At 48.4% G+C, this 16051-nt stretch overlaps 1 protein-coding gene across 4 annotated transcripts in view; it reads right to left on the bottom strand.

Moving 5' to 3' along the window:
* Positions 1–581: 581 nt before the first annotated feature.
* Positions 582–16051, bottom strand: part of Mcoln3 (mucolipin TRP cation channel 3) — a 109227-nt gene continuing 93757 nt past the window's right edge. For 3 of the 4 annotated variants that reach the window (XM_063281683.1, XM_063281684.1, XM_039102139.2), the window contains 7 exons: positions 15662–15761; positions 13236–13348; positions 13009–13158; positions 7885–7986; positions 7675–7797; positions 5590–5796; positions 582–3311 (listed from right to left, as the gene is read on the bottom strand). In XM_063281683.1, coding sequence (XP_063137753.1) covers positions 3177–3311; positions 5590–5796; positions 7675–7797; positions 7885–7986; positions 13009–13158; positions 13236–13348; positions 15662–15761 — 930 coding nt within the window. In that variant the 3' untranslated portion in view covers positions 582–3176. The remainder of the gene's footprint in view (positions 3312–5589; positions 5797–7674; positions 7798–7884; positions 7987–13008; positions 13159–13235; positions 13349–15661; positions 15762–16051) is intronic. The other variant, NM_001012059.2, reaches the window with a different exon arrangement.

Below are 16051 nucleotides of genomic sequence, written 5' to 3'. Positions count from 1 at the left end.
GCCCAGGCTTATTCACTGGGTGCTTTGGATATACGAACAGAGGGATACCTGGATACACTGGAGAGTGATGCGCCATAGAAGATAGTCCAGCCACTCCTCCTGGAACCACTCTGCCCCACTAGGACTCTGGACTTTGATGAGAGAGGTAGACTCTAAGACTTCTGAAGAAGTAGCTTCAGGGCCTTTCACAATTGCTCTGAAGAGTAAGGGTTGCCTCTCAAATAGCAGCTTGGCCATGCACTCAGGGGTATCGGCTGACCATGCCTCTTACCTCCCCATGGCCAGCTACTAGTTCCCCGCTTTCAATACCTTGTTTCCTTCTTACCTGTGACTTCCAGGGTTAGCTGTCCCTTTTCTGTTGCATGCCCTGAGTGGTTAAGGGTGACTGGGAGTATCTGAGGAGCTCTGCGGCATATGTGGGCCTTATTCCAGTTAGAGAGTGCTCACATGGCCGCCCCTTTGCTTTCAGAGATGTAATGGGACAACTTTCACTCTGAGTCCCTGTGTCAACGACAGGGACTGAAGGTACCTGGAAGGAGAATGGGGGACAAGAAACACGAAGAAGGATGCCAAGACAAGGGTCTGATCAAGACGACAATTTTATTTTTCTCCAAGGCTGAATTTATACCATAACATGGGTAACAGAGGGAAGAGGGAAGTAAGAAACATTTAAGTAGGCCAAAGACACAATATTCGTGTGGTCAGGGAGTAGGCACCCCTACCAGGGGTGTCAGAATGTTGACAGGATGTCAGAAAGGTCACAGGTTTGTCATATCTATTAGTCAGCAGGATGTTGGTTTTTCAGAAAGGTTACAGGTCATCACATTGGGTATCTTGATGCATCATATTATTATTCATTTTGACCACCAGATTTGTATTAGTCTTCTGCAGCTGGTTAGGGATTTTCCATGAATCCAGTCATACTTAATTCTAACCATAATAATATCAATAATGGAGGGCCTCAAGGGCATTGCTCCCAACATCCCTGGAAGACTTTCTCATTTCTACATACAACCTTCTCATCTCCGCCTTCGTTTCCCACAGTTCTATCAGTGTTACAGTTTCCAGGTCGTCAAGTGTTGCCATAGCAACAGTCTATCCCTTCTTCATCCATTTCCTGCTGCTATAACAGAATGCCTGAAGCCGAGTAACTCATAAAGGAGAAATGTTCGTTTTGTCTCATAGTTCTGGAGCTTAGCTCCAGACGCTTTGGATGTTATTACATCCAAAAACATCTCAGCTTCTGGTGGGGGCTCCTGAGAGAAATCAGGAGAACGGAGCGTGTGAGGAGGAGAAAAGAAAGGAAGGAAGAAAGGAAGAAGGAAGGAAGGAGGCCAAAGCTCCATGATGCTAGCCCATTCCATGAAAAAGTCAGTCTGTTCTAGAGGGCTCAACTCTGTGACCCCAACACTTCCCATGAGGCACCCAGCTCCCACTGTGGGAACACGGATGAATTCAGTTTCTAACAGGTGAACTTTTAGGGATCCCACCCAAAACATAGAAGAACCGGTCCTTAGTTTGGGTAGAGGCTTGCTAACTTCACTGATCTTTAAAACAAAACAATATTTGGTGGTTTGTTCACTTTCTAGTGATTTACTATCTTCTTGTTTGACACTCCGATTTTATTTTATTTTTTTCTTGCCATAGGTTTCCACATTCTCATGCTTCTCTGATTTCCCAGGTAGATGCTTGGATAATGACTTTTAGATATTTCCTCTCTTCTAACACCACATCCAATTCTATACTCTGCCCGGACCCCGTAGAGCTCCCCTTACTGCACTGCACCGTGTCTTTTCTTTTAGCTTGCTTGCTTGCTTGTTTTCAGCCAGAGTCACCTTATGAATCCCTGGATGTCCTGGAACTGACTACAAAGAACTTTTATTTCTCCTAACATTTTTCTCCATTTCTAATAAATAGATCTGGCGTGCGTACATGTGTGTGTGCACATGCACACGTGCACGGAGTCCAGCAGTTGATGTCCAGAGTCTTCCACGATTGCTCTCCACTCAGTTCATTGAGGCAGATTCTCTCAAGTGAACCCAGAGCTCTCCAACACTGCTAGCCCATAGCTAGCTTTCTCTGCATGCAAAGGAAAACAACTCCAGTTCCAACCCTGGCTCGGTGGTTTTGTGTTTTCAAAGAAATATAATTGTTAGTCTAAAAACATCGCAGAAAGAATAACAGTAAGGACTTCTCGGATAATCAACACAGTTTTAAAATACATGTCGCGTCCTAATAAATTACAAAACAAACATGTTATCTGTGTGTCTTCATGAGGTCTCTGGTGCGACAGTAAAATGTTAAAATCTTTATTCGTTTTTGAAAGGCGCTCTTATAAAGTCCTTATTATACATAAATGAATTGATATCTACATGGATAAATAGTACACAAAATAATATTATACCACCAAATTCCCCGTAATTTTTATTGAAGAACTACAAAATGTAGAGCCTAATTTTGTGCCTTTTCGAGCTACATGTATTCACTTTAAAATTTTGCACATGGGTTCTCTCAAACTTCAAACTATAGAGCCACAAATCCTGACCCCAAATGGGTTTGCCCAGCCTGTATGGGCCTATGGAAGGCATGTTGTATCTCCAGTTTTTCCAACGCTAATTGGCTGCTAATAAAACCATCACTGTTTAATCAAATGCCTCCGTGGTGGGCTCTTTGACTTTATTCGGGTACAGACTCTCTTCCCACCTTGTACCTTAACACTGAAGGGCAGAGAAAACTTCTAAATGAACATGAGAGTCAAATCATGGCTGTCCTTAGAGCCAAGCATCCCACCCACAGCTGTGATGGGGTTCTCTCTACTGTTCTATCTTCATCTAAGGAGAGACTCTAAGATGTAGTAGTGTCCGATGTGCAATTATTAGTCTCTGAGAAGCCAAAGCTTATCTCCCGGTGCAGCCGTGAGGCGTGCCGTGTGGTAAAGGGGGTTAGAGAACGAGAGCTACAGCGACTAAGACAGTGACCTAGCAGCTCCCCTCATCAAATCAGAAAAGACATTAAATATTTAAAAATATATTTAACAGGCCCCGCAAAGTCATAGCTGTGAGTTAACTCAGAACACTAGTATCTGAACACACTGTTGCGTGATTACCAATAATCCATATTGTCTCTGACTCATCCACACACTGTATTTTCCTCCCAGGCACAGAGAAACCCGACAGTTACTTTTTGCAGCAGCAGAATAAAGAACCTGGAGGGTCATCTTCCAATCTGTATTTTCCAGAGTTGGGGAGGTCTTTGCATTCAGCGATAAACTTTCGAAGTTCCGTCTCTGGGAAGCCATCTTGCTGGTAGTGCTACACGGAAGGATGGGGAAGCCCTTGTTAGTTAATAAGGCCCCTCCAGTAGTGTTCCAAACTCAGAATGGAGCATTTAGCAGTGGAAGGGACGTCTCCAGGGGGACTTTGGCTCTCCCAGGCATTTCTAGGACATGTCACCTCTGGAAACACCAAGGCTAGGTGGGCCGGGGACTCCACAGCAGTCAGTCCTGCTGTGCTCACTGCTCCCAGTCGGCCTGTCCCACAGAGGTATGTGAATCTTGGCCGTAACCCTCTCTTGGGAAATACTTGACCAAGAATCATCTTAAATCCTACAGTGTCTACCCCCCCCCCCAGTCTGCCTACAGCCTCAAGATTTCCTAGACAGTGTAAAGGAGGCTCCTTGGGTGAAACCTGGTTCAGGCAACCAGAATCCCATCTGATTTAGATTAGCAGAGCCTGACTGAGATCTAAGCAGTGAGTGTCCCTCATCTCCACAGACACTCTCAGTGAGCGTCCCTTATCCCCTCAGACACTCAGTGAGTGTCCCTCATCCCCTCAGACACTCTCAGTGAGCGTCCCTCATCCCCACAGACACTCTCAGTGAACATCCCTTATCCCCAGACACTCTCAGTGAACGTCCCTCATCTCCCACAGACACTCTCAGTGAGCATCCCTTATCCCCAGACACTCTCAGTGAACATCCCTTATCTCCACAGACACACTCAGTGAACATACCTTATCTCCACAGACACTCTCAGTGAGTGTCCCTCATCTCCACAGACACACTCAGTGAGCGTCCCTCATCCTCACAAACACTCTCAGTGAATGTCCCTCATCCCGACAGACACACTCAGTGAGCGTTCCTCATCTCCCACAGACACTCTCAGTGAGTGTCCCTCATCCCCACAGACACTCAGTGAGCATCCCTCATCCCCACAGACACTCAGTGAGCGTCCCTCATCCCCACAGACACAGACACTCTCAGTGAGCGTCCCTCATCCCCACAGACACTCTCAGTGAGCGTCCCTCATCCCCACAGACACTCAGTGAGCATCCCTCATCCCCACAGACACTCTCAGTGAGCGTCCCTCATCCCCACAGACACTCTCAGTGAGCGTCCCTCATCCCCACAGACACTCTCAGTGAGCGTCCCTCATCCCCATAGACACTCTCAGTGAGCATCCCTCATCCCCACAGACACTCTCAGTGAGCATCCCTCATCCCCACAGACACTCAGTGAGCATCCCTCATCCCCACAGACACCCAGTGAGCGTCCCTCATCCTCACAGACACTCTCAGTGAGCGTCCCTCATCCCCACAGACACTCTCAGTGAGCATCTCTCATCCCCACAGACACTCAGTGAGCATCCCTCATCCCCACAGACACTCAGTGAGCATCCCTCATCTCCCTCAGACACTCTCAGTGAGCGTCCCTCATCCCCACAGACACTCAGTGAGTGTCCCTCATCTCCCTCAGACACTCTCAGTGAGCATCCCTCATCTCCACACTCTCAGTGAGCGTCCCTCATCTCCACAGACACTCTCAGTGAGCATCCCTCATCCCCACAGACACTCTCAGTGAGCACCCCTCATCTCCACACTCTCAGTGAGTGTCCCTCATCCCCACAGACACTCTCAGTGAGCGTCCCTCATCCCCACAGACACTCTCAGTGAGCGTCCCTCATCCCCACAGACACTCTCAGTGAGCATCCCTCATCCCCACAGACACTCTCAGTGAGCATCCCTCATCCCCACAGACACTCAGTGAGCATCCCTCATCCCCACAGACACCCAGTGAGCGTCCCTCATCCTCACAGACACTCTCAGTGAATGTCCCTCATCCCCACAGACACTCTCAGTGAATGTCCCTCATCCCCACAGACACTCTCAGTGAGCGTCCCTCATCTCCCACAGACACTCTCACAGAACTTCACCACTCTTATATGTCATCTACTTTGTACACCCAATACCTACTGACACTTCTTAGTCTAATAAACGATTAGAAAATGTACTTAAGGGTTGGGGACATGGAGTTCAATGGCACCGGGATTGCCTGACTGTGCCAGGCCCTGGCTTTAGCACAGCTAGCAATGAATAAAAGAGAACCCTTTTATTTTTTATTTTCTCAGTCACAAATACTGAGAAACAAGACGCTCAACATTCTAGAAATTCCTCTTCTCCTTCACTTTCTTCTTTTCCCCAATTATTAAAATTTAGTCGCGTGTCTCTGCCCCGGTAATGTCCTCTGAGTACTAAACTGTGCCGCCCCACACTCGTTCTTGATGGTCGGTGCCCGGGCTTCTGACAAACCTACCTTAATGGTTTCGTACGTGTCTGTGATGAGCGCGATGAAAAGGCTCAAGATCATGTAGATGAAGAGGCTGATGAACGAGTACAGGTAGACGCGGCTGAACAGCCACACCAGGTAACTTTTCTGCTGCATTTTCGCGAACGTGGAAAACATGTCGTCTCCATTTATCAGTGAGAATAGGCACTCAGAGACCTTGTTCAGAGAGCGGAACTGGGGGAGGGGTGAGAAAAGTCTATTTTCTTCTATGTTCCTTCATGTGGGAGACTTTTGTCCATGACATCATCCTGATCTGGAATGGCAGGTACCCCTTTCCCAACAACAAACCCAAGGGAGCCACCAGCCTTTGCCTTGGGGCCTAGGCCATGCCCTGGGCCTGTGGCTTTGTCAAGTAGCTTTCTTGTCACTCCACTGAGCTGCAAAGACCTGAACCAGTGCCAGAAGGAAGTTCTGCTCTCTCAGTGCCTTACCTCCCCCTCTGTTCCCTCCCCTTCCCTTCCCTTCCCTCCCTCACCTACTCTGCCCTTCCCTTCCTTTCCCTCCCCTTCCTTTTCCTTCCCTCCCCTTCCCTTTCTTCCTCTTCCCTTCCTCTCCCTTCCCTCCCCCTCTCTCCCCTCCACTTCTTCCCCTCCTGTCTCTCCTCTACCCTGCCTTTCCCTCCCCTTTCCTCCCCTCCCTTTCCCTTCCCTTCCCTCCTTTTCCTTTCCTTCCCCTCCCATCCCCTCCTTTCCCCTCCTGCTCCTTCCCCTTTCCCTTTCACAGAAAGAGACCCTTGAAATGACTCGAATGCTTCTGCAGAGACTCAAATGGTCCTTAATCTCATCTTGAGGCTCATCCAACTCAAGATAACATCCAGCAGTCAATACAGTCCTCACAGCAAACTTTTCAAATATTCCTATAAGGTTTGTTTGGTTTGGGGTTTTTGTTGTTTGTTTGTTTGTTTTGGTTTTGGGGGGTTTTTTGGTATAGTTTTACAGATGTATATGGGTGAATTCAAACAGACTGAACAACTTCACTGGTGGTAAAAGAAAGAGACTTATCTAATATATTCCAAACAGGATCTCAGGTAGTGGAGCAGATCAATAATTCTCACGAGGTGTTCACAGTTGACTGATTCATAAATAGTGATACCCTCGTTATTGGTTCTATATGTGGATGTAGACATATGACTCTCCATATTTTAAGGCTGAATTACCACATCAAAGGAATTCATGTAGGAACGATAAACACTGTTGGCCTTTAATGGCCGCTGGTTGGGGATCCTTGGTCTGTGATCCCTGGTAGGTTGACCATACTCCAATGGATGGCCTCACCTATGTAGATACGAGTGGCATTAATTACACCAATGGGTTATAGAAAAAGAGAACATGAACTTAGGAGGGACATGTAAGGGAGGGTGTGGAAGGAGTTGGAATGAATATGATCAAAATATGTGCATGTGTAAAATTCTCAAAGAATAAATAAAAGAATTAACATTTTAAAGGGTAAAACAGCATATTAGATGTGTTAGAATACACCCAGCACTTGGGGGATAGAGGCAAGAGGGACTAGGCCCTCAAAGTCATCCTTGACTACATACATGAGTTCAAGACCAACCTGAACACAAACAAAACCAGAAATGAATAAACTGTAGTAGTCATAAAAATAGAAGCCGTTGGCCTTGTCACATGAGCTTGAAAAGGTCAGGAAGGGAGCTGGCTATCAGTACCTATGGTGCTTTGAATAGGAACGAGCCCCATTAGTGCATGTGTTTGAATGGTTGGCCTATGGGGAGTGGCACTATTAGGGGATGTGGCCCTGTTAGAGTGGGTGTGTCCTTGTTGGAGGAAGTGTGTTACTGTCAGGACAGGCTTTGATGTCTCAGAAGCTCAAGCCCGGGCTCAGTGGAACACAATTCTTGCTGCCTGTGGATGCGGATGTAGAACTCTCAGGTCTTCTTCCAGCACCATGTCTGCCTGCACGCTGTCACGCTTCCTGCCGTGACAATAATAGACTGAACCTCTGAACCTGTAAGCCAGCCCCAGTTAAATGCTGTCCTTTATGAGAGTCGCCGTAGCTGTGGTGTCTTCTCACAGGAACCTGATACAGTACCTTCTCATGGTAAGGGCCCAGCACAATCCATCCGCAAAAGCAATACCCAAGATAGATCATAGCCGCACAGCAACAGAACCTGATGACATTGGGCAGCGCTGCCTGGAGGGTCAGGATAAGGAGCTGTGGAAATGAGAGAGGGTGTTAGATCCCTCTGCCCTTTAGTCAAAATGGCGAAATAGCTCCAGTAGACTCAGTAGGATTCCTTACATTGTACTTCGCAAAGAAACCCAGGTATCGGATAACGCCAAGCCACACGAGCATGGTGGAAGTCCCAAGAAGTATGCTACAGACATCGTAGCTTGTAAGACTCTAGGTAGAATAGGAAAAATTGGGTAAATTGCAATGTCAGTTAGGCAAGAAATATTAAATAGCGTTGTTCCAGGAGCAGCTCTAGGTATAAAGAATAAAGCGATGGAAAAACTGTTTTGTTTTTTTTTTTTAAACCTTCATAAAGCTTACACTCCAGTGGAATATATGGAGCAAAGACCAGCAATAGATTAATTCCGCCTTCAGTGCACTCAGTGATGGTAAATGCTGAGGGGGAAGGCACTGGTATGGGGAGAGGTAAGGAATGAGTGGGAGCCTGCAATTTGGAATCTCAATTGCAGTAAGAATCTCAATGAGTAAATGGCACGGAAGCAAAGATCTGAAACGAAGAAATAAGGGAGAAAGTTAGGCAAAAGCCTAGAGGAGCCCTGGGCATGTGGAACAGCCAATAGAAAGGACCAGAGGCAGCAGGGAGTCTGGCAAGAAGTGAACAGCACAGAGTAGCGGGGAGGTAAGGGGTGGGTAGTGTAAGACCTCAGGGGTACTTAAGGTTGTTTTTGTCAGAAAAGGTCAGATTGGTTTGAGAGCCCTGAAGAGGAGTGACATGGGCAAGTGTTGCCTGTGTGACTGCCAGCAGAGGCCTGGAGGAATACGAGGTTCTTGGAGTAATGTGAGAGCAGGTGATGACTGGGTCCAGGCTGGAACTGTAAAGGTGGCCAGCTCCCTCTAGGATTAAGCATGGGAGAGAGGGGTTTTATAGAAGAGGGAGAGCTTCAGTGAACGTGTGGTTCAGGGCAGGAACACAGAGAGGTGCCAACCCCACTGGAAAGGCAATGGGAGAGGAGGACTTGAACTTAGGAAGGAGGACTGGGAGAGTTCCGAGTTAGCTGTGTTAAACCTGAGAAGATAAGTAGACAGTCAGGATGTAAGGTTACACTTGGATACTCGGGCTGCAGCACTGAGACTTCTAAGGTGCAGATTTGACACATGTTGGTGCATTGGTACCAAAATATCTATCTGGGTCAGGACAACAATACCAAGGCAGTGACAGAAAAGACTGTCCAAACAGGATGCCTCAAAACATCCTCACGCTGAGGGTTGGCCATGAAAGGGAAGCAGCAAGGAAAACTCTGACAGACAGACAGACAGACAGACAGACAGACAGACAGACAGACAGACAGGGATCTGGAGAAAACCTGGTGTGAGAATCACCTCAGCTGAAAGGAACACATGCAGACCAGCGGTGAAAAGCTACAGATGGTCAGGGCAGAGACATCAGCAGAAAGGAGCTTCCATGGCAATGAGACAGCCAGATCAGAAGACATTCTGGTAGTTAGCGTTCACCAGCAGGATTAGGTACTACGTTGATTATCTTTTATCCTATAAACTGGAGTGGAGACATGGGGAAATAGTTGGACAAAGGACCTGGGAATTTAATTTTGCAGAAGAAGCAAAAACACAGTGTTGGGGAGTTACAGGAGAGAATTGCCAGAGGGAAGAAAGAACCTGGGGCCAGGTCCTGAGAGGCAAGAGAAAGAGCTAGCCTTGAACAACAGCCTAAATCATCCACAGTACGAGACTGGACAGACACTGGAGACAAGTAAACAGGTCTCTTTACTGCTATGAAACAGGAAGTGAGGTGAGGGCAGGAGGAAGTGCCTGTGCTTTCATAAGGAAACACAGTGGTCCAGAAAAATGAAGACAATGTTTCACACTATGAAGACTCACTGAAGGAAGTGATAGCTGAGGTTGATAAAAGAAAAGAAAATGTCATGCAGAGAGCATCCCCATAACCTCAGAACTAGGGAGGTGAAGGCAGGGAGATCAGGGTTCAAGATCAGGCCCTGATACATGGTGAGTTTGAAGAGAACCTGGGCTGCATACAATACTCTCTTTAAAACTAATAAAACAAATAAGTATTAACTATAAATCCACCATAATTGTTTTTTGGCTCCCTAAAGCTAAACTACAAAAAATACAGCCATGCTAGCATCGTCTTGCCCCTGCCTTCTTCTCAGGCTTCTTCTTCCCCAAAGCCCCTTGCAGGTGAGTTTCACTAATGAAGCCCTACAGTGTGTGAACAGGAATGAAACCGGCTACTCCTGAGCCACAGCCACATGACACCGGAAAGCTGCCACCATCTGGTATTTTCACTTCCCATAGGCTGGAGCCTGTTCATGAGGTAACCCTGTGTCAATCGTGAAGTCAAGATGAGCTCTTAGGATCTGGCCAAGAACAAAATGCAGGGAGCTTAGGTCCCTGAAAGATCTGCCGACCTAGAGCCCCACCCTGAATGCTTCGGAGGAGAAAAGCAAGCTGTCCTTTGACCCAGCCTGTGTTTGGAATTCACCTCGGTTCATAACCAGGGTCCTTGCCGATGTGTAGTTCGTTACAAGACTCATTTGAACAGTGTTAATTTTTAAATTTTATGTTTGTTTGGGAAAAAAAGACTAATTCTAAACTAGAATTGTTTCAGGAGAATAATATCAATGGGAAAAGTAAGAAAGTGAGCAACCTTTACATTGAAAGGGCATGGGAAGCAAAGGTAGAAACACACAGGGTAGTACCTTGGCCTTATTTCCCTCCTCCCACACTCCTCCTCCTCCCACACTCCTCCTCTTCCTCCCACATTCCTCCTCCTCCCACACTCCTCCTCCTCCCACATTCCTCCTCCTCCCACACTCCTCCTCCTCCTCCCACACTCCTCCTCCTCCCACATTCCTCCTCCTCCCACACTCCTCCTCTTCCTCCCACATTCCTCCTCCTCCTCCCACACTCCTCCTCCTCCCACACTCCTCCTCCTCCCACATTCCTCCTCCTCCCACACTCCTCCTCCTCCCACACTCCTCCTCCTCCCACATTCCTCCTCCTCCCACACTCCTCCTCCTCCTCCCACACTCCTCCTCCTCCTACACTCCTCCTCCTCCTACACTCCTCCTCCTCCCACACTCCTCCTCTTCCTCCCACACTCCTCCTCCCACACTCCTCCTCTTCCTCCCACACTCCTCCTCCCACACTCCTCCTCCTCCCACACTCCTCCTCCTCCCACACTCCTCCTCTTCCTACACTCCTCCTTTTCCTCCCACACTCCTCCTCCTCCCACACTCCTCCTCCTCCTCCCACACTCCTCCTCCTCCCACATTCCTCCTCTTCCTCCCACATTCCTCCTCCTCCCACACTCCTCCTCCTCCTCCCACACTCCTCCTCCTCCCACACTCCTCCTCCTCCTCCCACACTCCTCCTCCTCCTCCCACACTCCTCCTCCCACACTCCTCCTCCTCCTCCTCCCACACTCCTCCTCCTCCTCCCACACTCCTCCTCCCACACTCCTCCTCTTCCTCCCACATTCCTCCTCCTCCCACACTCCTCCTCCTCCCACACTCCTCCTCCTCCCACATTCCTCCTCCTCCCACACTCCTCCTCTTCCTCCCACATTCCTCCTCCTCCCACACTCCTCCTCCTCCCACACTCCTCCTCCTCCCACACTCCTCCTCTTCCTCCCACACTCCTCCTCCTCCCACACTCCTCCTCCTCCTCCCACATTCCTCCGCCTCCCACACTCCTCCTCCTCCCACATTCCTCCTCCTCCCACACTCCTCCTCCTCCTCCCACACTCCTCCTCCTCCCACACTCCTCCTCCTCCCACATTCCTCCTCCTCCCACACTCCTCCTCCTCCCACACTCCTCCTCTTCCTCCCACACTCCTCCTCCTCCCACACTCCTCCTCCTCCCACACTCCTCCTCCTCCTCCCACACTCCTCCTCCTCCCACACTCCTCCTCCTCCCACACTCCTCCTCCTCCTCCCACACTCCTCCTCTTCCTCCCACACTCCTCCTCCTCCCACACTCCTCCTCCTCCCACACTCCTCCTCCCACACTCCTCTTCCTCCCACACTCCTCCTCCTCCTACACTCCTCCTCCTCCCACACTCCTCCTCCTCCCACACTCCTCCTCCTCCCACACTCCTCCTCCTCCTCCCACACTCCTCCTCCTCCCACACTCCTCCTCCCACACTCCTCCTCCCACACTCCTCCTCCTCCCACACTCCTCCTCCTCCTCCCACACTCCTCCTCCTCCCACACTCCTCCTCCTCCCACACTCCTCCTCTTCCTCCCACACTCCTCCTCCTCCCACACTCCTCCTCCTCCCACACTCCTCCTCCTCCCACACTCCTCCTCCTCCCACACTCCTCCTCCTCCTCCCACACTCCTCCTCCTCCCACACTCCTCCTCCTCCCACACTCCTCCTCCTCCCACACTCCTCCTCCCACACTCCTCCTCCTCCCACACTCCTCCTCCTCCTCCCACACTCCTCCTCCTCCCACCCTCCTCCTCCTCCCACACTCCTCCTCTTCCTCCCACACTCCTCCTCCTCCCACACTCCTCCTCCTCCCACACTCCTCCTCCTCCCACACTCCTCCTCCTCCTCCCACACTCCTCCTCCTCCCACACTTCTCCTTGTCCTCTTCTTTTGGTTGAATATTTAACTTTTTAACATTTTCTGGGAGAACTCTTGCCAACTCTTAGCACATTTTCCTCGGTGTGTATATGACTTTTGGTGTATGTGACCTGGAGAGTTTGAACTCTCGCGGTCTAGCTCAGAGCATTTTCCAGTCACTCAGATGATACTGAACTATCAGTTTGTGGATTTTGCTTTTTAAAACTCTGTTTGAGAGACGTCTAGGAGCTGACCAGTGGTGACATACACCTTTCATCCCACCATTCAGGAGGCAGAGGCAGGCAGAGCTGTGAGATCAAGGCCAGCCTGGTCTACAGAAAGAGTTCCTAGACAGTCAAGTCTCCACAGGGACCCTCTCTCAAAATCCAAAGAAGATAGGTAGATAGATAGATAGATAGATAGATAGATAGATAGATAGATAGATAGATGGACAGACAGACATTTCGATTTAAGATTTAACTAGAGTTAAGAAAACTGCTGCTGTCAGTTTCAAGTTAATTGAACACAAAGCCCAGAAGAAAGCATTTTTTCACAGCTTGGAAAAATACATTTTACTATTGTAATATTTTACCATCGTGATAGCACAGTTGAGAAGAACCATTTTACCTTGGCTTGGATTTCCATTTTCAGAATCGATCCAACGATCGTCAGTATGTCACTAACGATGATCATAATGTACCACCCGTTGATGAACTCCATCTGATCAGAGGCCGAAACTTCCTTCTTGTAGTGAAGAAGGAAAAAGTTGACAAACTCCTTTTGGGAAGAGGAGAGACTCAGTGAGCTTCGGTGTGGCTGAGCACGTTGGTGACATCTTGGGGAACAGGGCTTACCTGCTGAAGCTGAAGACCCCGAATCACAGACCTGGCGCAGAGCACCAGCGAGGACAAGCAGGTCAGGATAACAAAGGCATCGAAGATCATCATGTAGTGGGTGTTCTTCTGAACTGGAAGACAGAGGCCGAGGAAGCGTTAAGAAGATGATGTGACTACTTTCTCGAATAATTCAGAGAATTCAAATGTTTCAGAATAGCATTCTTTCCATTAGCATTTAAAGAAAGCTGAGGGTCCTTCAAAAAACAAAACACTCCAAATCAAAGATCTTTCATTATCAGCCTATGGCGTTTATGCTAAAGAGGTTCTCCTCGTGGGTGTGACATACACACCCACTATCCCAGCAGTTGGGAGCAAGAAACGGGATTACCATGAGGTCTAGGCTAGCTTGGATTATATACTAAGTTTGAGGTCAACCTGGGTTACATATAGTGAAATCCTCTCAAAAATAAAGTCAGTCAATCAGTAAATAAGCCTCCAAACTCCTACATTGCTTGACAACATACTTAGCTGGGTATAAAATATCCATTAAGCAGCCTTATGTACCTGGCACTTTTCTAGGTGCTGGAACACAGTGGTGAATAAAACAGACAAGGCCCTTGACCTAACAGGAGCAACCGTGGCGGTGAGACAAGCAAGGAGTGAGCAGGCGCATGGGTAATTCACACAGATGGAGTGATACAAGAGACGTTAAATCACTGGCAAAGGCACACCTCCCACCTGACTCAGTTCCACGCACTTTGTGTGTTCAGGGTCCTCTCACCAGCCCCTGTGTAGCTGTAGTGCTTACCCCCACTTTGAACTCGAGAAAACTGAAACACAAGGAGGCCCCATCATGTGCTAGGCCACACACAGAATGAGCATGACTGGCGTTCAAATGTTCACTCTGCATCAGGTTGTTCTGTTTTAGTCCTGTCAGCAGTGGACATCCTCAGCTCTGGCCATAAAACTACTGAATCAGAAGTCATGTGTCCCTGAACCCTCCAGATAAGGCTATATTTCAGAGCCATCGCTCCACCCTGGAGAGGGTAGCCAGGAAAGAAAGCTCACCAAGGTTTTAACTGAGCCTTGGGTGACAAGAAATGAGCAGCTTCTGCCAGCCTTGGAGGCTCACATGTAAAGTCCCAGCATTTGGAGACCAAGACAGGAAGATGGTGAGTTTGAGGATAAGCGATGGAGGAGGAGGAGGAAAAGAGGAAAATAAGAGAGAGGAAGAAAAGAAAGAAGAAATGGATAGGAGAGAGAGAAAATGGAAGAGAGAGGGGGGATGGGGAGAGGAGGAGAGAACGTTTTTCAGCCATATTGAAATCCTAGAGAATCATAAATGCTGTCATGACCCACAAGACAGTGCCATTAAAGTGAAGCAGAGGTGGCAGTCACCAAATCCACTGATGTTATCTCTACCAGGAAGCCATGAGGAAGTAATTTCAGAAAGAGCTGTAATAAAGCACGCTGCTGATATTTGCCCAGTGGTTCCAATGGCTGCCTAAATGTCTAACTCTACCTCAGAAAGACTTAAAAGCCAAACACAAGCACATAAGAGGCAGCCTCTGTGCCGGACACTGGATGCACTCCACCTAGAGAAGTCCGTGACGGCGGTGAGGGTTGTGATTCCAGAGCCCCATACGCTTACACACAAACCGACACCAGTGACTACCCTCATGTCGGTCTGATGAACAACACTCACACAGTCCAGACCTAGCTCAGAGCTACCAATTCTAGTACAAAGCGGAGGAAATCGAGCCCTGGCAGGTGTCTAAGATACGTCCTCTTCTCAGTAGAACCCATGCAATCTCTTGTGTTGTGCAATCACGAGCAAAGTGCAGAGTGGCCTACCATTTGGTCAACTTAAGAGGACCTAGGTAATGGCTCAGGAAAAATCTTTCCTGGCAGTGTTCCTGTTCCGGACAGGACGCATTCTAATCTGAATTTTTGTTTGTGTTTCTAGAACAGATTTCCCCCCACATCACTCCACTTTTTACATCAGATGAAAGACCACTACAGCATGTCATAGCTTTGAGGTCAAATCCTCCCTTCTCTCTCAACATAAGACCCTCAGGTCATTACACATCCCTCCTGGGCCTTGATTTTTTTTTCATCTGTGAGTCTGCTGCTCGTTGCGATATTTGAAGATATTAAAAGAGGAAAATAGGTATACGTACGCCTTTAGTGAAGAACTATGAGTGTGCAGTTGGTAAGGAGGAGGCAGGTAAGGGCTGTGGAGAAGGGAAGGAGCTGCCGGATGATACTAACGTGTGTACTGACTGAATCATCAGACATCTACAGCAACCCAAGCTGCCTTCAGAATGTCAAGGGCTCGGGGCTGGCCCAGTCTTTTACTTGGTGGTCCCTACATCCTGCAGGCCCTGGTATAATGCTCGATGGTCTAATGACCATCAAGGGAGTGAGCAGAGCTTATGACTTACTTGATCCAGACACGTGCCAATCTTTGCATTCTCTGATAGAAATGTCGTTGTCTAAACTTATTTTGATTCTTCCACTGTGTGCCTTGTTGTCGAATGTTATCTGTAAAGACAGGAAAGGGGGTCTAAGGATGCACGACTAGGTTTTGTAGTCAAGATACGTCTCTAAATCCAACAGGAAGCAATTCATCGAAGGATACAGGACATGCGGATCCTCACTTCTGACCAGCTGGTACTGGTCTCGGTTAATCCCTGAGGAATGCCCCTTCATCTCTCTGTGAGGTGATAACATTGAATCCGATCTGCTGTAGACAGATTCTAGCATCTACACCCCATGTTTCTAGGATGCATTCTAGCCCTGGACACGTTAGCAAGCAAGAGTGTTCTCCCTCC

The sequence above is a fragment of the Rattus norvegicus genome, chromosome 2 (assembly GCF_036323735.1).
Source record: "Rattus norvegicus strain BN/NHsdMcwi chromosome 2, GRCr8, whole genome shotgun sequence".
Classification (NCBI taxonomy): domain Eukaryota; kingdom Metazoa; phylum Chordata; class Mammalia; order Rodentia; family Muridae; genus Rattus; species Rattus norvegicus.
This window is presented reverse-complemented; position numbering and strand designations above follow the sequence as displayed.